The 25,106-nt window shown below is 38.2% G+C and overlaps 2 protein-coding genes across 6 annotated transcripts in view; both read left to right on the top strand.

Moving 5' to 3' along the window:
• The first annotated feature begins 451 nt into the window (after positions 1 to 451).
• On the top strand, positions 452 to 17,497 carry seh1l (SEH1-like (S. cerevisiae)). Of its 2 annotated transcripts, XM_088326309.1 has the most exons (9): positions 452 to 1,374; positions 1,701 to 1,751; positions 3,544 to 3,681; positions 7,005 to 7,216; positions 10,853 to 10,951; positions 11,035 to 11,175; positions 11,291 to 11,445; positions 13,327 to 13,480; positions 14,951 to 17,497. In XM_088326309.1, the coding sequence occupies exons 1-9, from the start codon at positions 1,264 to 1,266 to the stop codon at positions 15,126 to 15,128; spliced, it is 1,239 nt and encodes a 412-aa protein (XP_088182435.1). In that variant the 5' UTR covers positions 452 to 1,263; the 3' UTR covers positions 15,129 to 17,497. The 2 variants fall into 2 exon arrangements, with proteins under 2 accessions (XP_088182435.1, XP_088182434.1); XM_088326308.1 differs by lacking the exon at positions 14,951 to 17,497 and having other exon boundaries at positions 1,132 to 1,374; positions 13,327 to 13,825.
• A 3,118-nt stretch (positions 17,498 to 20,615) lies between these two features.
• cep192 (centrosomal protein 192) overlaps positions 20,616 to 25,106 on the top strand; it is a 33,027-nt gene continuing 28,536 nt past the window's right edge. For 2 of the 4 annotated variants that reach the window (XM_088326304.1, XM_088326302.1), the window contains exons 1-3: positions 20,616 to 20,822; positions 23,573 to 23,815; positions 24,759 to 24,866. In XM_088326304.1, the coding sequence (XP_088182430.1) occupies positions 23,643 to 23,815; positions 24,759 to 24,866 (281 nt within the window). In that variant the 5' untranslated portion in view covers positions 20,616 to 20,822; positions 23,573 to 23,642. Of the gene's footprint in view, positions 20,827 to 23,572; positions 23,816 to 24,758; positions 24,867 to 25,106 lie in introns of those variants that run through there. The other 2 variants (XM_088326303.1, XM_088326305.1) reach the window with 2 other exon arrangements.

Below are 25,106 nucleotides of genomic sequence, written 5' to 3'. Positions count from 1 at the left end.
CATCCCCTGATCTAAAAACCTACATGATGGCAAGGAAAAACTCAAAAACCTCAACATGAGGAAAATGAAGAAACCATGAGGTAATCCCCCTTCCAGGATTACCAGGCTGAAATTAATGTTGAATCACAAATAATAAACAGATATTGTAAACATAAAATAAAGGTCATTCATATGCTATAGAATAGAAGTGTGTTTTAAGCTTAGATTTAAACATTTCCACTTGAGGTTGTAGATCGACTCTCAGGGGAAAAAGCATTCCACAGGACCGGGGTCCGGATGGAGAACGCTCTTGAACCTGCGAATCTCTTCTTGGCTCTTGGGATGAGGTAGAGCGCTTGTCTTGGGATCAAGAGATCGCAGTTCGAATCCCGGCTCCTCCGTCTTACATGTCGAAGTGTCTTTGGGTAAGACACTGAACCCCTAATACCCCAAATAAGCAGGTTAGCGCCTTACATGGCTGCACGGCCGCTAATGGGAAATGTGAAGCACACTGTAAAGCGCTTAGGGAAGTCTTGACTTGAAAAGCGCTATATGAATGCAGATCATTTCATTTAATTTCACTCGTAGACCAATATTTTCAGAGCAAAGGCTCCGGACCAGGACATATGGGGAAATTGTAACAATACTTAGTAGTTGTAAAAATAGTATTAATGAAGAAAGGGTACAACAGGTGTTACTGTATGTAAGTGAAAATAGCATTGTAATCATATTTTGGCAATAGGCGTTATGGTTGAAGTAAAAAGTACCTCGAGGTATTTTTACATTAAATAGAGAAAAATTGGTACCGGATAATGAAAACAATAATTAAATGAATGCAAGTAAAGACCGTTGTAAGGGATCTTGACTTTTATGTTTGCTTTTGTTGAGTCTTTAATGATCAATAGATGGTGGTAATGTGATATTGAAGTAAGTACACGACCTTGGGAAAAAGTAATGCAAAAAGAAGAAGAAAAGGGGGAAAGAAAAAGCGTTTTAAGCAATCTGTACCACAACTGCCCAAATCAATTACGGCATTTAAAAAAGTGACATGAAATGGTGTTGTTGTATAAACACATCTGCAGGGGCTATTTTCCCAAAAACTACCCACTCTCTGGTAACAAATGACACAAAAAAATAAACTCGTGAAGTACGCGCTCCTAGTGGCCAGGAGTCGTAATCACATGCAGTGTGAACACGCCGTTGTATTCGCCCGCCGCGAATACTCGTCATGACTGTCTGAGAAGTGTCTTTTGCCTCCTGTGACAGCATTATTTATCTGCAAGCATGTTTGTAGCACGCAGCATTGCAGCGGATCATAAAGATCTCATTCACGATGTGTCTTATGATTTTCATGGCCGGAGAATGGCGACTTGTTCCAGCGACCAAAGTGTTAAAGTAAGTCAACTCGTGTTAGCTTACATAGCATCCATTGAGTGCGTCCACATTAGTGATACATACTAGGTTGCCTTTACAATTAGCTTGGTCGCACTTTCCAATTATTCCACTAGCATTTATTGATCTGCGGTTTCTAAGATCTTAGCGTCAATGGAAATTAGTTTACAGCGACTATAGTAACTAGCAGTTTGGCACATGTAGCATACAAGCTACATTATGCAATCCACCCTATAAGTACCTTATCGTATGTTATTCTGTAGATGGGTGTAATGTGAACCCGCAGATGATTAGATAGGATAACATAGTTCTGTTGTTTTTTACTCCAGGTATGGGACAAAAGCGAGAAAGGAGAGTGGCATTGCACTGCCAGCTGGAAGGTAAGAACTAACAATGTTTTCCTGTTTGGAAATGCAACCGTATCAGTGACCTGCAGTCAGGAGAAGCAGGTGAGGGTGTGCCTCACCCGTCATCATGGAAATATAAAAAGCAACATATTTGAATATTTATATCAATTCACATGTAGTCCTTAATAACAAGATGTATCAAAGGACTACACAGGATTACAATTACACCATCGCCTGATCTTAAATCAACATGCGGGCAAGGAAAAACTTAAAATCTCAACATGAGGATAAAGGAAACCTTGAGAAGGGGCCTCACAAGTGGTGAGTCCCCCTCCCAAGATGACCAGGGTGCAATAGATTTAGCATTGGGTAAAAATACACCAACATAGTGAACATAACTAAAAGAGAATAGGTAACGTGCTGAAATTTGTCCAGAAAGGGCATGACCGCAACCTCGCCTCAAGTCTGTAACATAGTCCAAATAGTCCGTAACCGCAACGACGCAGATTCCCATCTCTGGTTGCTGGTCGATGCAGGCATTGACATGCTATCTATTCAGTGTTAAAGGCTTCATTTAACTTCACTATTTTAAAAAAATAATCAGAGAATCTTCATTATATTGTAAATATTATTAAAGATGGGGTGCAGTATTTGAAAACATAAGGCTGCAGTCATGACTTTAAGCCAGGAAAGGGCAGCGGAGTAACACATGATTTGCGTGCATTTTTAGGCTTTTTTTTTTTTACAGCCCGAACAAGCCTGATAAAGGTCAGATTACAGCTGATAGGTCAACGGAAAATAAAGCATAAGGGCTCTTGGTTGGGGATTCGCTCAGTTGGGCATCGTTAACTTATACTTAGTAGAGATTCTTTTTAAAGTTTCAACCTTTTTAAGGACACCTCAAACTACACACCCCACTTTTAAGATAATTCGTATCGAACGTATTACTGTGACTGAGCGTCTGCAGAGTGAGGCATGCAATTCTCTTGCCTTACGGCAGAGAGCGATAATGAGACCAAGGATTGTGATTAGGCGCACACTTAACAGATTTAGTGATAGTATTAGCTAGCTAACAGCAATTCAAGCCATCCAGTATTTGATTTTGTTGCAGGAATTTTTCTTCAAAACGGAGTATACCTATCTATTGATGCTTTTATTTAAAATGAGCAGCACATACACTTCATTTATATGTTAAAATAAGGCAATAAAACATTGTTTCTATGCTAGTTTTCAAGCTCTGCCAATCTTAACATGTATAAGATGTATGTTCACTCATTTGTATATCTCACGAGGCACAGACCTCACCGTGCATCCCTGAACCTTTTTTTAACATTTCTCCAAACGTTGTACAAAATGTGCATGCTTTACAGATTATTTTCTATAACACTTCAGGATTCTGGTTAGGCGCACACCTCCGCCCCAAACAATAGAAATAGCTATTTTATAAGCAAGCTAAGAGCAGCTCATGTCACCCAGGATTTTTTTTATTGGTGCATGGCTTCCTTTTTAAAATGGAAAGATGACCTATCTATTTACACTTTTATTTAAAAGGAGCTGCGCATACTCGGTCAATAAAACATCTCTTTTCTTTGCTATGGTTTGTATATTGCATTTTTGCTCTCTCAATGAAATAATGAATAAGAACTACGTTCATTTATTTGTAATGCTGACTGTGCCTCACCATACACAAACCTCACCGCACGTCACCTCATTAACTTTTCCACAAGCGTTGTACAACATCTGCATGTTTTGCCATTTATTTTTGCAGCCTCTTTTGGATTCATCAAGTATTCCATGCTTGATAAGCTCATGTTTTTGCTCTCAGACGCATAGTGGATCCGTGTGGAGAGTGACCTGGGCTCATCCAGAATTTGGACAAGTTCTTGCCTCGTGTTCTTTCGACAGGACGGCCGCGGTCTGGGAAGAGATTGTAGGAGAGTCCAATGACAAACAAAGCCACTGGGTAAGTACGTTGTCAGAATGTTGTTTGACACTTGCATGACATGCTTTAGTAAAAAAAAAATCATAAAAGATGACAGTAGCATTACAACTTTCATGGTTCAATTGGAAGATTCAAAATGGCAAATAAATTATTTTGGACCTTGATTAGAGTTTTTTCTTTGATAATGACAATACAAATAACGCTTCTTTTTTCTCACCTAATCCCATTTTACTGGGTTTCGGCTCTCATAGAGAGTCGTACGACTGTGGATGGTAAGTGATGCGATGATAGATCTACCCAACCAATGTGTCGCAACACCTGTCGTTGCTAGTCATTAGGGGACCAAACCCCCCAATTCTCACCCCTGCCAAGCAGGTAGGCAACGGGTAGCAATGTTGTAAGGTATGCCTCGGCCAAGGCTCGAACCAGCGACCTCTCAGTCTCAGGGTTCCCTACCCTAAGGCTCACGCTTCGATCATAGTGATGATTAAATTACACTGTTGTGATACTTCAGAGGTAATAATAAGCTATACGCTGGTTCCACGACTGTAAATACTCAAGTCTGAAACGTCTATTTGTAATGTCTTCTAGAAGAGAAAAGAGGGGGGTTACAAAGTTTTTGACATCTAAAAAAAAGAAAATGTTGCATGTATTTTCCGCACGATAAGGCGCACCGGGTTATAGGGCGCACCCTGAAAAAATTGTTTTTGGTCCTATATTTGACACACATAAGACGCACCAGATTATAAGGCGCTACAATGGGAACGTCGACAAAACAGTCAGACGGTTCAGTCAAACTTATTACCCCCTTAACATTCCCAAAGCTTGCAAAGACGCAAATACGTGTCGAGAACACGTGCGGATGCGGTGTCCATACGATGTCACTCAAATGCATCGTTCCATCATTTGGAAGGTTAAAGTCTTGGGATTCAAGAAATGCCAACCATTCCTTAGTTTCTATTTTCGCTCGCAACTTTACTGTGCATATGACAATAAACACTTGGAATTGAGTTTAATTTAAAAATAGACACTCCATTCCATCCATTATCTGCACCGCTTATCACAGAAACATCGAGTTCAGTCTGAAACAAGATACAGGGAAAATATATAGCCGAAGTAGCTCACCGAAGTCGTTGTGTTCAATAATAATGTGCAGCCATGGTCCTCTTATATCCGTGGGGTTAGTAAATCTAGGAGAATAAAATATTTACAAATACAGAATAGTAAAAAAATGCTTTCTGTATGCCGTAGCACCATGTGCTATACGCATTCATCTTTTTCGGCCAATTGCAGGCTTTGTTTTGCCGCTTCAGCCAATGCCAGCCTGTAAATGATAAAAAGGATCCGCCCCTTGACCTCCGAATAACTTTAGCCAATAGTGATCGATTCAACTGATGATTGACACATCTTTTTCGGCCAATTGCAGGCTTTGTTTTACAGCTTAAGCCTATGCCAGCCTGTAAATGATAAAAAGGATCCGCCCCTTGACCTCCGAATAACTTTAGCCAATAGTGATCGATTCAAATGATGATTAACACATTGGTTAGCCAATGAAACGCCGGTAAATAAATCCCAGCATACACTGTGGACTACTTGGCGTTCGGGGGAAAATCTAGTCGGCGGCTGCAAGTTAGTTGGAAGACTTTGCGATTTAATATTGATCCATAAATAAGGTGCTCTGTATTATAAGGCGCATGGTCAGCTTTTGAAAAAAATTAAGACTTTTAGGTGCGCCTTATAGTGCGGAAAATACAGTATTTTTTTTTTCCGAACAGCCATTGCTGCCTGGTTGTCCTAAATTAGGGATTACCTCACGTGTGATCATTCCTCAAGGTTGATATTTTTGCATATACCGTTTTATTTTAGTTTTTCCTTGCCCTTGTGTTGTTTTGAGATCAGGGGATGATGTAACTTCCTTTATTGTTGTCTAGTGCAGCCCTTCGAGACTCTCCAGAATTCTCACGGACCATTCAAGTCTGAAATGGCTTTGAATTAATAATTATTTATTTTAAAAAGGCATTAAAATGTCTAGAATCTAATATTCAAAAGTATTTAAAAGGTGATCACATGAATAAGATTTAGATTTGTTTAAACTTTAAAGATTTAGTAACATTTATAAATTGTTGTTTTTTTTTTTAAATAATTTACTGATTTACTTTCAATGCTATAGAATAGAAGTGTGTTTTAAGCCTAGATTTAAACAGTTCCACTGAGGTTGCAGGTCAAATCTCAGAGAGAAGAGCATTCCACAGGACTGTGGCCGGAATGGAGAACGCTCTCGAATCACTAGTAGACCAGCATTTTCAGAGCAAAGGCTCCGGACTGGAACATAGGGCGAAATTAAATCTTAAAGATATGAGGGCGCAAGTCTCAAGTCTTGAATTTAACCTGCCTTAAATTGTATGGACCCTGCTATAGGATTAAGGGCCTTACTAATAATTGTGACCTGACTTTTTCATCGTCCGAGTAACTTTGGGATGGGAAAGTAAAGATTTAACCCATCGTGGTTGAGGGATTTAGAGTATCACTGGCTTCAGGCTGTACCATGGAGTGAGTGGGAGGGGTCGTCCAGCTGATGCCCAAACCTGTCGTGGCGGGGAGACGCTGCGACACCCTGGACAGTTCCTGTTCGCCCCCACACAGTCACTTGCCTCCTCTGTTGCCCGAAGCCTAAGAGGACCGGGAGTGCTCCCAGGCTTTACGGGTGGGCAGTCAGTCACCACTCGGCGCCTGCCTCCCCCGTTTGTATGCCAGAATAGGTTCAAGATTGGTCTTGGATATAATTGGAAGTGTTCTTGAAAATGTATTAGTCCATCCATCCAGCCATTGTCTTCCGCTTGTCCGGGGTCGGGTCGCTGGTGCAGCAGGCTTAAAAGGGAAGCCCAGACGTCCCTATCCCTAGCCACCTCCTCCAGTTCATCCAACAAGATCCCGAGGCGTTCCCAGGCCAGCCGAGAGACATAGTCTCTCTATTGTGTCCTGCGTCGCCCCCGGGGCCTTCTGCCGGTGGGACATGCCCGGAACACCTTCCGAGGGAGGCGTCCAGGAGGCATCCTTATCAGATGCCTGAGCCACCTCAACTGGCTCCTCTGAATGCGGAGGATTGAAATGTATTAGTCTTGACGGTAAAACTATTTTGGGAACCTTGCTCCATATGATACATAATTGACTAGGTTTTCATGCAGGCAATAGTTGGTATGCAATCAAAATTATATTTACTAGTTCTATCGGAATAAACCATTTACCTATTTACAAAAGGTAACCCCATTTATACATGACTTTTGTATACTGTCATTTCTATACTGAGATTTTCTCATTTCCAATCATATGTCATTTTGTTCCAGATAAAAAGAACCACTCTTGTTGACAGTCGAACATCAGTGACTGATGTGAAATTTGCTCCCAAACACATGGGCCTGATGCTGACCACGTGTTCAGCGGATGGAGTGGTGAGGATCTATGAGGCGCCAGATGTCATGAACCTCAGTCAGTGGTCCTTGCAACATGAAATATCTTGTAAACTCAGCTGTAGCTGCATTTCCTGGAATCCCTCCAGGTGAGAATGTTTGAAAGTTTGTTTTTTACCAGTACCTAGTTGCCTGGATATGCCTCATGTCTGGCAGTCTTTGGTTGAGGCTTGCAATTTGGTCAACTACTCAACGTTCCACTGTTGAAAAACAAAGATGTATCTTTATGATGTCACCAGTCACTGAAACATGTCCTGCCACATATTGGAAAGCTTAAACTCTTGGGCTTCTAGACATGACCATTTCAAAATATACTCCTCACACAGAACTCACGGGGTGGGGGTTTTAAAGGTTATTTAGCTTGTTCATAAATCATTATCCATTATCCGTTATCGTTCAGTTCATAATACGCTACAAAGCCCAGGAGCCAGGACACTTACTCTCAGCCAAAAGGCCAAGCTAAGGTCCTAGCCCTAAAGCCTTGCTGCGATCATTGCGAATGCACCGTTCCCGGATCAGTCTGAAACAAGATACCAGAAAACTATAAACACAGTATAACTCTCAAAAAAGGGCCATTGTATTCCAATCATGAAAGGATTCATCACTGACATGGTTTCAATACATTCACGACTGTCCATGGAATCCAACAGTGTCAAATATTAACTTCAAAACCCACGATAAAGCTGACCGATAAAAAAAAAAAATCCAACTAAAAGCACATCTGCATCCATTGACGATCCTTGTTTTAATCAGTCTGGTTCTCCCCATAGTTCGTTTTCAAAAGTAAACTCCTGAGAGGATTTCCAATAGGCTGTTTGTCTTATTGACACCACTCTCGACCAATTGCAGACTTTATTTCACGGTCTTTAGCCTGTGATAGCCTATAAGGACCTGTATTTTTTTTTTTAAATGACACGCATAACTTTGGCTCTATTCATCATCATCAGCCAGTAGTAACCGATTCAAATGGTGATGGACACATTGGTTAGCCAATGCAATTCCCAACATAATCTTGTGCAATTTTACTCCGTGTTTTCAAATCAGAGCTGGAAATAAATGTGTGTAATGCAACTCTGGTTCAATTTTTACGCGTGATTATCACACGAAAGTGCACTATCGGTGATACTTCTTCTAGAAAGAGAAGTCAAACAGTTTTCAACTTTTATGTCTAAAAAATGGCCGAAGTAAAAAAAAACAGTTGCAGGAGGTTGACATCTGTAAACAGGTCATCTCCAAATAGCCACTTTTGGAAATGCCATGGGATACATTTAGAAAAATCTGTAAAATACAATGCTTAGTTTTTTCAACTGTGATCAAATTTGACCTGGGACCAGGTAAGGCTTCACGCTGTTGTCCTGTTTTCCAGCTGAGATGCACAAGCTACACTCTTCTGCAGGCATGTGATTACAAAATAAATTCGGGCGAGAATAAAACCATTCTGGTTCTGTGTGTTCCAACTTAGATAACCCAATGTTAGTACAACTTGGAGTGATTTTCAGTTTGAGACAAAACCCTAGTTTACTTTTTTAAAAGTTGACCAAAAGCCTCCATATTCTTCAAACGGTTAAAGAACATCATTCAATTTCTACTTTGGGTATGTCTTGGATTAGGATTTTAGGCGAATTATAAACAATTGTTAAGGGCTTAGTTCACCTTTTCCTTAACCTAGTTCAGGTTCTGCATACTTTCATTTCGAATAAGATACACTAGAATGTGAAAAAATATTCATCAGGCCTAAGTATAGAGAAATTTGTATTTACAGCTTACTTTGGAAAAAATTATCTCCTAAATGTCATCACACTACTTTTTAATTGCATTATTGTTCTGATGCACTTACAATTTATGCTAGTCTCCAAGCATTACCTTGTAAATATTTTAACCCCTTTGTCCTAAGATTCTTTTTAATCTTATTTTTCTGTCTGAAGTCTTTTTTACGTTTATCTTTGAGTGCCACGTCTAATCTCCTTTTAGGAGTGTGTGTTAAAATGCAGTGAGCAGAAATTGTGTACTTTCATTCAATTTGGATGTTATTGTTTAACTCACTGCACGTTTGATACAAATTTGTTTGTTTGCACCATAAAAATGAACCTGTTAAAGGACATGGTTGAAATTGAATTTCTACTTTCTATTCGTATCATCTCTAATTTCTATCTTGCATTGAAACTTGCTCACTTGTAGATTGGATAGTACCAACTCTGCATCATTTTGATTAAAAACAAACGTATTTTCAGCGATGGCCTTCTCTGTTTTCATTTCTTTCACCTTCGATTTAGAGTCTAGTAATTCCGGAATGTGGCTCAGTAGCAGGTGTCTCACACTTTTTTCAAGCTGAGTGCTACGTTATATAACTAATTAGCAGAAAGGGCAACCAGTTTGATATGCATTTCTAAATTGGCAACTTATTATGTAATACTGTGTTGTGTCTTTGTTATTACTAGGTTAGTTATTGGAAGTAGGGTTTATTAGACCCAATCAACCTCCCAAAAATAACAATTTTATTAGAAAATCACATTAACCCAGTATTGGTCAACTATTTTCAGAATAGGTGCGTACGCACCACAGCTGCCTTTAGGGAGCACCGCGTTGGAGACCCATGCTGTAGAGCAGGGGTCGGGAACCTTTTTGACTCAAAGAGCCATAAAAGCAAAAAATATTAATTTTATTTTGGGAAAGAGCCACACCATATATTATGAGACAAATTTACTAAATTGCTAAACCCGCGCCCCAGACAAAAGCTTAGTCTTCAGCACATTTATTTTTGGTGATTTGATAAAAATTATGAAAAGAGAATAATGCCAGAGCCCCTGTCCCAAATTCAACAAACAGACCACTTTAAACTTGTCTCTTTCTTGCAATTACTCAAGATCGGATAAACTCCTTTTGACCCTTTTTTTCATACATATTGGTTTCAAAACCAGATGCAAGCATTTATTTTGTAAAAACGTCACAACATTCTGAGAATAGGGAGCCTTATGTGCTTACCTTTGGCGAGAGATGGGAGGGAATGCTTGTACTTTTTGCATAGCTCCACCCATCCCTCCCACTCACCCAATCAAATGACTAAGTTCTCTTCTGGTGTTTTGGCGTATTTACAGTTCTGTGGATTCATCATAAAGTATCTGAACACTGAACACAGATTATATAGTGAACTTTTAAATAAAGGATTCTTTAGCGTTGTACAGCCAAAACGAGTTTTTTTTCCCCCCTTTTTTTGTGTGACACCTTGACTGTAAATTGTAGTGAAAAACGTGCCCTATATATACTGCAAAGTGTTTCCATAGCATTTAGCTTTGGTTTGGCTTTACGTGTACCTGAATAGGATAGACAATCCCGGTTTTAAACAAGATGGAGAAATTTTGCATGCAATCAAATTGGTCTCTGAGCCACAGATACTCATAGAAAGAGCCATATATGGCTCGCGAGCCATAGGTTCCCGACCCCTGCTGTAGAGAGTAGGGTACATTTTTGAGAGCTGATATTTTGAACCGTTTTGATGCCTTTGGTCTGCATTGTTTTGATGATTTAATACATTGCATAAATAACAATCTTTAATAAATTCATACACTGTTTTTATGGGTTTCCAGCATACATGCCTTGTCCTTGAAATGTTCCTCTTCTAATTTTTAGACTTTGTTGGGGAAAAAACTAAAACCTCATTGAATATTTGTTCCTTTTTAATGCATTGAGAGATGACGTGATATTTTATATAAATCCCTCCCCAACAGCTCAAGAGCCCACCCACCAATGTTTGCAGTGGGAAGTGACGACAACAATGTCACATATGGTGGCAAAGTCCAGATCTATGAGTACAATGAAAATACGAGGTAAAGTTCTTTTTTTCCCTCTGTCTCCAGCATAATCAGCCTACAGCTTAATCCTTTTTTTTTCATTGCAAACTTGGAAAAAGGAAATACGCCAAAGCTGAAACTCTGATGAGTATCACAGATGCAGTGCATGACATTGCATTTGCGCCAAACCTGGGACGATCTTTCCATGTCCTTGCCATAGCAACAAAAGATGTCCGTATTTTCAAGCTCGTCCCATTAAGGTGACTAATTCATTTTGTCCCTTTGACTTTTATAGATAACGAGTAAATGTTTGAACCACAGATATTCGAAGTGATGGTGCATCACTTATTTACTTGTTTAGCCATCTCATTTCAGAAGGGAAAGCACCACAGCAGGACCAACAAAGTTTGAAGTGCTGATTGTTGCTCAATTTGACAACCACAACTCCCAAGTGTGGCGTGTGAGCTGGAACATAACAAGCACCTTACTGGCTTCTTCTGGAGATGATGGCTGCGTTCGTCTATGGAAAGGTTGACTTGCTTACCACTACTACCACCAATACAACTAACTGCTACGTAAATATTTTGTTGTGGAACAACACACCAGTCACAACACAGCATTTTGTGTTCAATATATGTCAGGAAAAAAAAGGCATCTGTTATATTTCTATGTATGTAGCCATTTGGAAAGATGGTGTCGTGGGATGATGTCAATGCTGCTTAGAACTCCGCTTACAACCAATCATGGTTCCACTGCTTTCTACAGCCGAACCATGATTGGTTAATCCGTTTTAAAGCATATGTAATGCATAAAAGAATACTTTGTAGCTGTATAGTAAACTCCAATTACCGTATTTTCTCCATCAGACGCCCCGGATTTTAAAAGGCGCCCCCCAAAAATAGTCCGTTGTCATATATTTTCCATTCTAGGCGCACCGGACTATAAGGCGCAACAGTACAAACCTCAACAAAACAGTCAGATAGGTCAGTCAAACTTCATTAAACCCTTAAAGTGTTCAGAAGCAAATACGTGTCTTAGACATATACAGACAGAGGATGTCCTCAAAATGTCGTGCCACATAACATTGGAAAGCTTAAACTCTTGGGATTCAAGATATGATCATTTAAAAATACTCTAATCACAGAAACATCAGTCTGAAATAAGAAAAATATAAAGCCGGGGTAGCTCACCAAAGACGTCTTGCCGCCATCAAGTTAATGATAATACGCAACCATCGTCCCCCTACATCCATGAATTTAGTGAATCCAGCCATGTGAAATATTCACGTTTTCCAAAACGCAATAATGCATACAAATTGAAAATATATCGGCTGAAAAGCATCTCTGCATCGCTGGATGTTGCTAGCTGTCAGTTTAGCCCCATAAACATTTTTTCTCTAGGCAGTAGATCAACCTAAGTTGTGATTGACATCTTTTTCAGCCGATTGCAGGCTTTGTTTTACCCCGTTTTAGCCTGCAAATGCTAAAAAGGACCTGCCTCCTTTACCCCTAAATAACTTTAGCCAATACAGACAGTCCCCTACTTACAAACATTCAAGTTATGAAAAACGGTAGATACAATTTTTTGGGGTTGTCGAACATTGCTTTAAGTTAGATTTTGTATTGTGCACCTTTTTCCGAGTACAGGACTATACTGCAGTGCTTCTTTCCGCGGCTACCGGCGTGTGGCGCTGTGAGAGCTCACCCAGCAACCACCCCGAAGAACAGGCTCATTAGTAACAGTAAATAAAACAAATATGTGTGAAGTACATTCAGTGGTCAACTGAAAACTGTTACAAAATAACTTAACGATTATCTACAGCTTGATTTCATATGGTTTTCTAAACCGACATTTCTTCAGAACACCAGCATTTTATTTCAAATAAGTTAGTCTGGCACTGTCTGTCATAAAACCTATGCTCTTTTATTTTTATAGCAAAATAGACATTTATAAAATCATGTCATCAAAACCTTATCGGCTTGAACATTACTTGAATTTTACCAAAGCAAGTCAGACTCTGTTTCATCCGAATGTCAAACATCTTCTTTACACGTTCGGCACCGAGCTACTGCAATGATACACAAGGTCCGCTTTGCAAACTTCGCAAGTAGTCTTTATCTTTGTTGTATTCGGGCTAAAATGCTCCCAAACTTTGGGAAATTTTGGTAGACGTACTTAATGTTGATGCCACCATTTCTGCATGGTTATGTCATCGCTCGAGACAGAGATGCTTTTTCCACATGTGAAACTCTTGGCAGAAATTATATTAATGTAGAGATTTCTCTCTCTTTTGGAAAAACGTCTGTCGACAATAGTCAACAATTGCTTCCATTGCCTTTTTCAATTATCAATATGTCAACAACTTTAACTAATCGTTGCAGCCTTAATCTGATCAAAATGTCTTTCCACAGCTAACTACATGGATAACTGGAAGTGCACAGGCATCCTGAAAGGAGACGGCAGTCCACTAACCGGCTCATCTGGCCAGCCCACAGCCATGAGAACTGTGGTGGGCTCCTCAGCTCAGACCTCCCAGAATGCATTAAATGGAATTTCTGCAGGAAGGTAGGTGGTGTGGATTGCCTGACACCACTCACTCCCCACCTGAACCAGTTCGAACTGACACCCCCAATATACATCAAATTGTCTGGGACTCTGACCGCTCACTGACAAACTCCTGGAGCCAAACTGCACTCATGCAAAGAGCTTAGCGTGTGGCTTTTAGCATAGAGGATGTTGGCATAAAACCTGTGCACGCAGGTGTTAGATCTTTTCTTTGCTTTTTATTTTTATTTTTTCTTAATAAGTACTTTTGTAATGGTGCTTGTTGATAATCCCATGCTTCTTTTTTCGCTGTACTAAGGATAACCGCCATGCAATGTAAAGTGAAATAAATCTGTTGGTATACAATGTGCCTTTGATTTTAAACACACCGCCTCTTCCGAAAAATGTTAATTAGCATATGGAACATCCAAGACATTTAAATTCTATCTTTGAGCAAAAAGTGTGACTAATATTTTGAACACATAGCTCATGTATACTTCTGGGGACAATTAAGGGTTCCGTATTGATCTGATCCAAGTAAATACATGGTAGTAGCGAGTAAAACGACCAAATCACTGATATGAGCTTTAATTTATTAAATGTACTAGGGCTGCAACTAACGATTAATTTCATAATTGATGAATTAGTCGATTATTTTTTGGGGATTAATTGATGAACTGGATTCCCTTGTAATTATTAAAATGTTGCAGTTTTGGACGGATTGTCAATTAACTTGATATTAAAACAATTGCATAAAAATATATGCTATACACATCCAAATATGTAAGATACTCTTTTCCTACCACGTTATCCACCGATCATTTTTCAATTTGGACTTAATCATACAAAACAAAAAGTAATACATTTCAATTTGTGTATATTGTTTTTATCCACAAAAAATAATAATCATAAATGTAAACAAACCCACTATTCAAAATGTTGTCAACAAATTTGATATTGTTTGCTTTGAATCTTATAAAGGTAAATCTCGTAACCACTCATCAATAACCTTTGCCCTTGCCTTTGTCTTTGTTATGCACTTTCATCAATTAAAAAAAATCTGTAATGTGAAATCCCTTTGAATTAATAGCTGTTTATAACATTTTCCAATACGAGCTTATCTTTTTTTCTATATGTTGTTACTATACAATGTATTGCAGTGTGTTGCATTCTGGATGTGAAAGGATTTCTATGCTCTCCTGAAGCATCTCACCTTTGAATATCGGTAACAACATCCTGCATATTACTAATGCATCTTCAGCATTGTTTTTTGTGTCTCTTCAAAAAGCTTTCTGCATGGTTGTTTTTTGTCCCTTAGTATTTCATCTTTTTAGTCAATCTGTCAATTTAAAAACTTTTAGTTATTCTTTGTTTCCTTTTTTTGTCATTGTACTTTATGCAAAATGAGATGTCATTTTCTTCAAATGCCATTTTCTTTTTCTGTTTGTCCATTTTCCACTCTTTGTCTTTTGTCATTTATTGTGACTATAGGTATTTTTTTCCCCCTCTGGATCCTCCCAGAGCTGCAACCGGGCATGGTCACCTGCTGCCTCCCCCTTCACTTTTTGAACACTGTGAGGTCGAGCATAATCTACCTCAGCCACAGTCCATTTCCAGCAGACTTTCCTCAAAATCCTTAGTGTCCTTATCAGAGTCTGACGGGCAATAATGGCATTAGAACTGGGGAAAAAAAGATGATATGCTTTTTGTTCCACTTTGCCAAACTGGATTATCTTGTGACTGCCACAGATATCACACAAACATTACAACTTATTTGTGTTTTACCCATAGAATGCTCAATAGCATGATTAATGAGCTTTTAAAATAATTTCTCTAACAGTGGTTCTTAAACTGGGTTTGATCGAACTCTTGGGGTTCAGTGGGTCAGTCTTGGGTTCAGTGACGCCTTGGCCGCAAAATTGGTCAGATGAGCAAAATATTCCCTTCTCAAGTGTGTGAGAAAAATTGTCTGAAATTGGTGAGATTTCTGTAAAATAGATAAATCAACATGCATTTTTTCAGGAAACTTGTATTTATTTGATTTAACATGAGTCAGCTGTCAAGCGTAAGGTACCCACCCCCAAAAATTAATTTTATTTTCAGTTCTTTTACTCGTTTTTATTTTTTGTCTTCCAAACTCTTTTTTTTTTTTTTTCTTATTTTCTTTCTTTTCTTTATCCCCTTTTCTTGCTTTTTTCTTTTATGTATTTATTGTTTTCTTTTGTTTTGATTGCCCGGCATCTTTCTACTCTGAGCACTCCCCAAAACTTCGTGAAAGGCAAAGAGAAAAAGAAGAAAATGTTGTTTTTTGGTCCTTGGTGCTTTGTTGTGCTCGTTTTGTGTTGCATTTAGTGGTCAAATATTACACACTGCCCCTTTACAAATGCAGCTGATTGAACATTCACGGGAATGTTTTTTTTTTTTTTCATTTTTTTGTTTTTCAAAAATGTGAATCTATATATTCTGTCTAGTTTAAACTCTACATTCTTTTTCCTTCAATAAGCTAGAAAAGTGGACATGTTCTGCTTGAATTGACTCGCAGCTTGCAACTAGGGTGGGATGGTGGGTCCTCAAGTCAGATCAGTTGAGAACCATTGTTTTAATTACTTACGTTCGGGGATGAACAAAGTATCTATCTATCTATCATTGGCTCATCCACTTCCGCTTTGAGAACCCATTAATCAGATTTTCCTGAGAGCAATTCTTACTGTATTTTGCTGTGTGTAGTCTGCTGATCTGACACTTACTTTCATATGGGTTCATCTTGGAAATGCAGCCACAGCTGAGCATTTGTCCAAGAGGCTACAATAAATTGAGAACATTAGACTTTTTATGACTCCTATTTGCAGCTTCTGGTTTCCAGGTCACCTGTCTCAACATTTCTGAGAGGAGCATGTGGTCATGCAGGAAATGGCAATATGCTTGGACTAAGGCAAGTGTTTTCTTTTGTCAAAACTGACAGCTCAAATAGCAAGCAAGAAACTTCTGCTCTCACCTTTGATCTCTTTTTAGTATTTTCAAGTACATGTCTTTGCCTCCAAACCCTTTTTTGACCGATTTCTACACATGGTAAAACGTAAAATATTTTGAGGAAATAGTGTATTTTCTTTAATGTGATTAAGAAAATGTCCTAGATTCTGGATTCATTTCAAACTAACTGAAATATTGAATTGAATGGCCTATATTGTCATTGATATCAACATTGTATGTATGCACTGGGATTGGAAATGCTACGCCAGGGTAAAGATGTAATAAAACATTTAAAGAGAAAAAAGACTTGTCAGGATAAAAAGGCAAACATATTCACAAAAAAAAAGTACTTAACCACTAGCCTAAATTAAAATAGTGCAGTGTAATAAAAGCATCGTAACAGCAGTGTAGTGGTTATTAAATACTGTGGCAGGCCCTTCTTGGGTGACCGAGGCTCTGTCAAGGGGGGTGTGGGTGCGTATGACCTCGAACTTTTTTGTTTTAACGGTCCAAAGAATCTAAGTGCAAGAGCCACTACACTAGGGACCAGTGGCGCTCTCATTGGCTGTGTTTACATTTGATCTCCACGCTGTGCATATAGTGCAGAGTATAAGCACTGGGTATGAAGTGTAGATACAAAGCTGGGCAGACCCACAAGTGTCTCAATGATAGAAATATCAGATGAAAAGACAGACTTCTTGGGAGGGCGCGATTGTATTCCTTTTTCTGAGGGGTGGTTTCGTGTCACAAAATATTTAAGAAGCACTGCAGTAGTGCAATGAAAAACAATGCAATAACATTTAGGAAAAAAAAAGTCTCAAAATACAGTATATATTTTCAGTTTTGCTTGCTTGTTAGGGTGGAGATGGTCCTTGGGAAGAAACTGTCTCTGGGCATGTTTGTCTTTCTTTAAGGGGTCTGTTGTGCCTTGCCTACCAAAGAGAAACAGGTCAAAGAGTTGGTGTTTTTGCATGCTTTCATTATTTTAATATTGCCGATTATGGATATAGCCCACTAATAGTACAGTTTCATGGTATTCTAATATTTTAAGATTGGATATTTGAGTCTTTGCTATAATCTGTTATATTAAACATGTATTCGTTGATTTGTAATGAATATAGAATGTATTGACCTTTTATTTTCTGTAATGCAATAAAAAAAACTATCACAATATTCTTATTTCTGAGACTGCACTGTATATTTAAATAGGAGTATCCATGCACTGGGAAAGAAGAAGTTTGTGTAAAAAAAGTGTATAATACCTAATTTGTTGGCTGTGGTTTGCTCTCCCGAATTCAGCCCTGGGTAGATTGACAATGTTTTCAGATGTCATCCATGGGCATTTTTATTTCGTTTTTAATTTACGTTTGTTTTCTGCAGTTCAAATAACATACTACCCTAGATTCACCCTATTGTATTTAAAATTGTATTGGTCACTTACCAAATAGTGCCAGGCTGCCTGGTTTTCGGGGTTTTGCTTGCGCTGTCATTCCAAATTTGTATGACTTCTTTTGTACAATTTCTCTTAAGACATTTGACATATGATTGAAGTTTACCAGTAAACGTTACTGATTACTACTGTACAACGATCCCTATACTGCCAGGGTTGTCAGGGCACCACTGCCTGTGGTAAAGCCGAGCAGCGCCCATCCCTCTCTAGGCAATTTTTTGGGGTAGAGGTTTTCTCCCCCATATGAAACAGAACTGGTTTTCATCGTTAACAGTACCATGAAAAACTTCCTAAACTGACTCTGATACAGTGCCTTCATTATCTGGTTACTGTTGCTTTTCAGTGTAAAGCATTATCCCACTCTTCAGAGATGAGCCGGACCTCGGCATTGCCAGCTAGCAGCGTGTGACAATACTGATACTATATTGTACCTTTAAAGTTGCGCATTTAAAAAACACACACAAAACAAAACAGTAATATGGTAAAAATGTAATATTGGAATGGCCTGGAGAGGAATGGGTGCCCAAGACACACCATAGCAAATGGTGACCCTACGACCCCAGTGGTTAAGGGATCCAACTAACCATTTTATGTTCTAGAGTGCAGCGGCTAGCACATTGGCCTACCACACGTAAGGTCCTTGGTTTGAGACCGGGCAGAAACATGTTCGCCTGGAATAGGATAGGTGCCACTGGGCTGCACAGAAAATGGTTTGGTTTGAACAATTTTATTGACACTTTTAACAGCAATTAAACACATTCACAATTTCATTATATCATATTCTAACAATATGAGGTTTGAACAATTTTTATCGACACTTTTAACAGCAATTATCACATTCACAATTTCACCATATCATATTCTAACAAGGTTTCTGGAGGTAAAGTGAAAGTGTGACATTCAGAAAATGGTGCTCCTATGACCCGAGTGGTTAAGGTTTTGTTAGAACAATTTTATTGGTTTGAACAAATTTATTGACACAAATAACAGAAAACAATCATGACAATCTCAACAGCAATTAAGCACATTCACAATATTATATTCCAATATGACGTTTTTAACAGCACATCTTTATAGATCCGTCCAGGCCAAAGTCGATTGTCCTCGGTCTGAACAAATCCGACACCAACAGCAGCAAAACAAACACGACAATCTCAACAATAAGGGGTCCAACCAATGACACAATGCAGGAAATGAACAATATAGCTTTAATAATATAAACAAAGGCAATGATTACACAATGATGTCACTTATATGTTAAATGACAACACTCACTAATATATTGCTTTGATGTCATCACCTATGCAATTCAAATCTTGTGATGTAAGCATTTTGCACTTGTCAATGTTATAATGTCCTTTTATTGTCGCTTGAAAACCGCTATCCTAAAACATTTCATTTACATGCTAATGATAATATATGTAGTTTGTTAAATAAATCCAATTATAAAATGAAGTGCCCCAGTAGATGATTGGCTATATTATCCCTTACCAAAAATACTTTATAGTAAGCAAAAAATGCATGATGAATTTTCTATTGTCATTTAATAACAGGAAAAAATAACAACAAAAGGTTTAAGCAGGAATATGCAGGTATTAAATATCGTTCTCTGATCTTGCTACTTACCATACCATGGATCATATCAAATTGAATGTTATTTTCAAAGCACTTTTCCGTCACCTGGAAATGTGAATTTCCCTTGGGGGATGAATAAAGTATCTATCTATCTATCTATCTATCTATCTACCAAAATGCATCTCAAATTGCTGTGTGAAAATATTAAACGTATAACAAAAATACATAAAAACGTACACAAAATTGGGGAAAAAATACATTTTTTAAAAATGGAACAAAAAACATTACATTTCCCTCAAAACACTTATAGGAATGTACAGGAATTCTTTCTTTTTAAATAATTAATAGATTACCATATGAAACAGAGAGGGGGCTAGGTAATTCGTGCGCAGCCTCACGGTGCAGAGGTTCAGGGTTCAAATCCAGCTGCCGAAGCCTCCCCATGTGGTGTTTGCATGTTCTCCCTGTGCCTGCGTGGGTTTCCTCCGGGCACTCCACTTTCCTCCCACTTTCCCAAAAACATGCATGTCAGGTAAATTGGCCGGTCCAAAGTAGTGAATGAGCAAGTGTGTTGTCTTTCCCTGTGTGCCCTGTGACAACTAGTTTGGGGTGTCCCCTGCCCACTGCCCGAAGATGGCTGGTATGGGCTTCAGCACCTCCGCGACCCTACTGAGGTTAAGCGGTGCAGATAAGTGATGGATGGATAAAACAGTTTTTTTTTACTTACAACTATACATAAATTTATGGTTTAGTGGAAGAAATTGAATATTTTTCTGAGAAATAAGACAAATAAAAATAAAGATATTTAGAAGGAAAATGAATTACGGCAATCGTATTTTGCTAAAGTAGACAGGGCATTATTTATGCAGATTTTTCCTTGCATTTTGAAGAACAAGTAATGTAAAAATATATATTTTAGAAAGAATAATGTTTGTTACAAAGCTGTGCTCAGTCAAACGATACGATGCTGTATAATTTATTGTCGCGTATTTATAAAATCGATAACACTTAGCCGCTCTACACCAGGAGATTTTGTCATCTCCGCCAAACTGCCCTCTTCAAGTGGCACATTGTTTATCCAATTATGACTTTGGACGTTGCTATTAACTATCCAATCAAATCACCGTAACAACTTAAGTCCCACCCACACAAAATGACGTTGTGGCGGGCTTCCTGTGGAGTTCAGACACTGTTCAGTTCTTCAATTTGTGTTGCTTCGACCATTTGTGGCTATTTTAGAGCAAAGAAATGATAAAGTGTTCGCTAAAGTTGTTTTAGTTTTAATTGACGGCTTTCCTGCTCCAACATCCAACACATCAAAGTCAGTTTGGCCGTCTCTTCTCTGGTACTCATTTGAACGACACTTAAGTAAGTAAGTCCAATTACTGTTCAATTGTTCACACGTTCTGATTTAACCTTAAGGAGGTGTTAAAAGTAGCGGTTCGGTCTAACACCGCTCTATTAATTAGTACCCAAAGCCGATTTGATCGTAATATGAACTGCCTAATGTCTCAGGAGACGTATTTCTTGAGTTTTACTAAACAACATGTTTTGTTTTTAGCTATGAGCTAGCGTTCAAAGTATGCTCATTGCCTGAACTGTTATTTTCCAAGTTTTAGCACAGTGCACACATAAGAGCAATGGAAATCTGAATTATTGTTGTTTAACTTGTTTGCGTTAACGGTTTTGGAAGGTCATTAACTGTTTCATCAAGTCTTTACTATCTTTTAGATTGAGAGTTGTCTATATTGTCATTTATATCAACGTGAACCATTGTATGCATCGAGATTAGACATGACACTCAGTTTTTTAATGTAACACGAAACGACCTACTTTAACTTATGCACTGCTAGCAAAAAAATACGATTCAATTCTTTAAATGAATTGCATTTGAGTGTTTGTGTAATCCTATATTTTAGATTTAATTGATACTTTTTTTCTTGAATTTTTCCTGAAAATATACTTCAATGTATTTTCAAACATGTCAAAGGGACACTGTGTAATATTTAGTGCCTCCTAGTGGTGCAAAAAACTTTCATTCAGTAAAAAAAAAACATTAAGTGTTTGTCCTAGTCTAGAATAAAAATTGTCTTTGTCACTGATATCAAAGTTGTGAACCATTGTATGCAACGAGTTTAGACATGGCACTACAGGGTAAAACTGTAATATAAAGACTTTGAAGACAAAAAAAGACTATCAGAATAATTGGGCAAAAAAAATACAACGTAGTGCAAACTGGCCTAAGTTATAGTAGTAATAATGCAATGAAGAAGAATAGTGCATCGTAACAATGTTGTGAAATGTTATTTACTGGTTTAACAAATTTTACTAATTATATTTATATTAGATTTCAGTTTTGTGCAATAGTACATTTTTTTCAGTTTCATTTGGTAACAACAAAGGTGAAACAAACCCCAAATTGTCGCAAGGTATATTTTATGATTATGCACCTAAACTAATTTGCACACTCGGTTGATAAGTTTTAAGTCTCATTTTTTTGTATTGCCGATAATCACACAGTCTCAAAGGACTGCACAAGCCACGATTACAACCTCCCCTGATCAGAAACCTGCATGCATGCAAGGAAAAAAAGCTCGGCAGTGGAAAATCAAAAACCCTGAGAAAAGGCCACATGAGAAAAAATCTGCAGGTTTGAGAGCATTCTTTATTTGGGCTCCGGAGTTCCGGAAGACTCCGCCTTTTGAGATTCGATCTGTAATCTCAGTGAAAGTGTTCAAACCTAGATTTAAGACACGATATACAATATCTTAGGAGCGATGTTGATCTCATACTTGTCCTGTCCCTGAGGGAGAAGGATGAGCCTGGTTGTTGCAAGGTGCATGCATTTTGAGGCATCGTACTGCCACTTAAACTTGATGTAGGCCTTCATCTAGCTGCGTCGGTCAAGATTTGGGGGCATAAAGCTGTCAATTAGATATTCTGGTTTAACTTACCGTATATTTCTTTTTGATATCTGTGTATTGTTTGATGTTGCCCTTGCAACTTCCATTGCAGCCTGGCCATCTTGGAAGGGGGATTAGCTCATGTGTGCTCCCTTTTCAAGGTTTCTTCATTTTTTTCATGCTGACATTTTTGAGTTTTTCCTCTGTCTCAAGTACGTTTCTGATCAGGAGATGGTGCAATGATGGTATGTGCAGCCCTTTGGAAACTATTTGTGATTAGGAGCTACACAAATTAACTTGACTTGACGAGGTAAACCCCCTTCAAGGATGAGCATAAAACATTGTCTATATAAACAATAAACATAAGTAAAATTTGAGCCAGCTGATCAATTTAGATAATAACATGTCTCAGGTCCAAGTGCTGCTGTGCTGAATCATCCAGGTTCGTCTTGCTTCCCTCACTCCGCCATCAGACAAGCAGTCGGAAAGGAGAGAAAAAAATTGTATGAAGTCTGCATCAATCATAAACTATAGAATAGATTTGTGTTTAAGCCTAGATTTAAACAGCTCCATTGAGGTTGCAGATCTTCTCAGAGGGCAGAGCATTCCACAGCACTTTGGCCTAAATGGAGAAGGCTCTAAAGCCTTCGGATATCTTATTGGCTCTTGGAGTCACAAGTAGACCAGTATTTTCAGAGTGGAGGTGTCGAGCAAGAACATAGAGCATGACTAAGAAACATAAGAGGGGGCAAGTCCATGCAAACATTTGTACGTAATTAACAGAACCTTAAATTCACATCTTAAATGGGCAGGGAGACGGTACAATTTAGCTAAAATTTGGGTATATTATCAACATTTCTTGTCTTAGTCAAGAATCTTGTTGCCACATTTTGAAACTGCTGCAAACATTTGATGCTAGACATTGGTATATAAAAGGGCGTCAGTAGCACAATCTAAAGAGGTTGCAGGTTCAAGTCCAGACTCCTCTGAATTAAATGTTGAAGTGTACTTGGGCAAGACACTGAATCCTTAATTCCTCAGATATGCAAGTGGTTGTCTTGCATAGCTGGCTTTGCTATTTGTGTGTTATTGTGTTTGTGAATAGCTAAAGTGTATTGTGAAGTGCTTCGTAGGTCTTCAGTGACTGGTAAAGCACAGTATAAATGAACTCCATTTAATCGGTAAATTATTGACTTATTTTTGTGTGTTCTCTAGCTTTTACAGATGCAGCTGATTTAAATCTTCTTCAAGCGAAATTGGGCCCCAACCCAAAGTGTTTAAATAAATGGCAGAGAGTTTTTGCCGACTGGAAGATGAAGACTTTCCCAGTTTCCTTTCAAAGTCTCTTAACAGCACCAATGGCAGTGCAACTCTGGGAAACTCAACACTGGGTTTAGGCGTTGGATTGCCCGTGGCTGCTTCTACGGTGGCTAAAATTAAACCTCAGTCTGAGAACAGGTGGGACAGATGTGATTTGTATCACAGTATCCTCTCCAAAATTATTGCATTCCTTGTGTATTATTTAAAACGACTGTTTAAAATGTGTGACACACTTTTTGTCAAATGTATTGACAAGCAAAAATGTCTCGTCTTAATCTTTATATTTTGGTTCTGTTTTTCTGTCCTGGCTTCTTTTGATTTGTTCTCTAGATCAGTGTTTCCTTACCTTATCTGAGTTAAGGCACCATTTTATTTCATACAAAATATCAAGGCGCAATATATATTTTTAAAATTGCCAGCACCAGTTCACGTTGTTAAAGCTTAATTTATCATAAATCGACAGTATGCTGTTTTTGAGGTCAGGACGTTTTACTTATTTATTCATTTTGGTTTATAATGATGCTGTAATTTGGGATTTCACTATACTTTTAACCTGTTTTACTAACGTTTCCGCTGTTTTTTTCTAAAATAAATAACAAAACATTTTGTTAATTTTATGAATGATCTGCCAATGCAACTTTTTACAGTTTTGCTTTAGTAAAATAATAATTCATCAATATCACGTCCTATATTTTTACTTTGATATTATTATTTTTTGTAGTGAAATCTAAATAACCAAAACAAACAAAAATGGGTTTGATATATTTCCTTGTAGCGCCTTATTAGTATATAAGAATTTTTTCTACTGATATGGATGAATGTTAGTTGGCTGATGAATGGAAGATAGCAAAGATACTAAACAATGGCATGCTTTTTCGCAAAGATTAAACGGGCAATTTCTTGCGGCACACTAGACAAGTTCTAATGGCACACTAGTTGAAAAATGCTGCTTGACATAAACTGACATATTTTGTGAAGGCCAAATTTTTCTGCTTTAAATCAACTCTTCATTTGAAGGATTCAATTATTTGAATTAATGATTTAAATGCAATTAAGTTTGCAGCATTCTCATCTGTTCCAGACATGATGTTGCTGCCTCATACATAGATGAAAGTGAGCTTCAGAAGGCCAACTCTAAGTTAAGTGTTGACAAGGAACCCCAATTTGCCCTCAGCTTCAAAGATGACATGTGAGTAAAATTATGACCAAGTTCATGTTAAGTCTTCTTATAACTTGCATTCTAATTCCCAGCAGGGTTTTTATGACCCAATAATCAGCCCCAAAACAACTATTGCATTTTATCCAAAATCTCACTTTAACACTCCGACACAAGTAGTCATTTCCGGTTTTAGATCCTGTTCTTCTAATTGGCGCTATCCAGATGAAACATGCACATATTATGATTGTTCTCCCAAAGGAATATGCTTCA

This window comes from Urocampus carinirostris, chromosome 2, assembly GCF_059441175.1.
Source record: "Urocampus carinirostris isolate Australia breed hairy pipefish chromosome 2, RoL_Ucar_1.0, whole genome shotgun sequence".
In the NCBI taxonomy this organism is placed as follows: Eukaryota; Metazoa; Chordata; class Actinopteri; order Syngnathiformes; family Syngnathidae; genus Urocampus; species Urocampus carinirostris.
The sequence above is the reverse complement of the archived record's forward strand: the minus strand, read 5'-3'. Positions and strand labels throughout refer to the sequence as shown.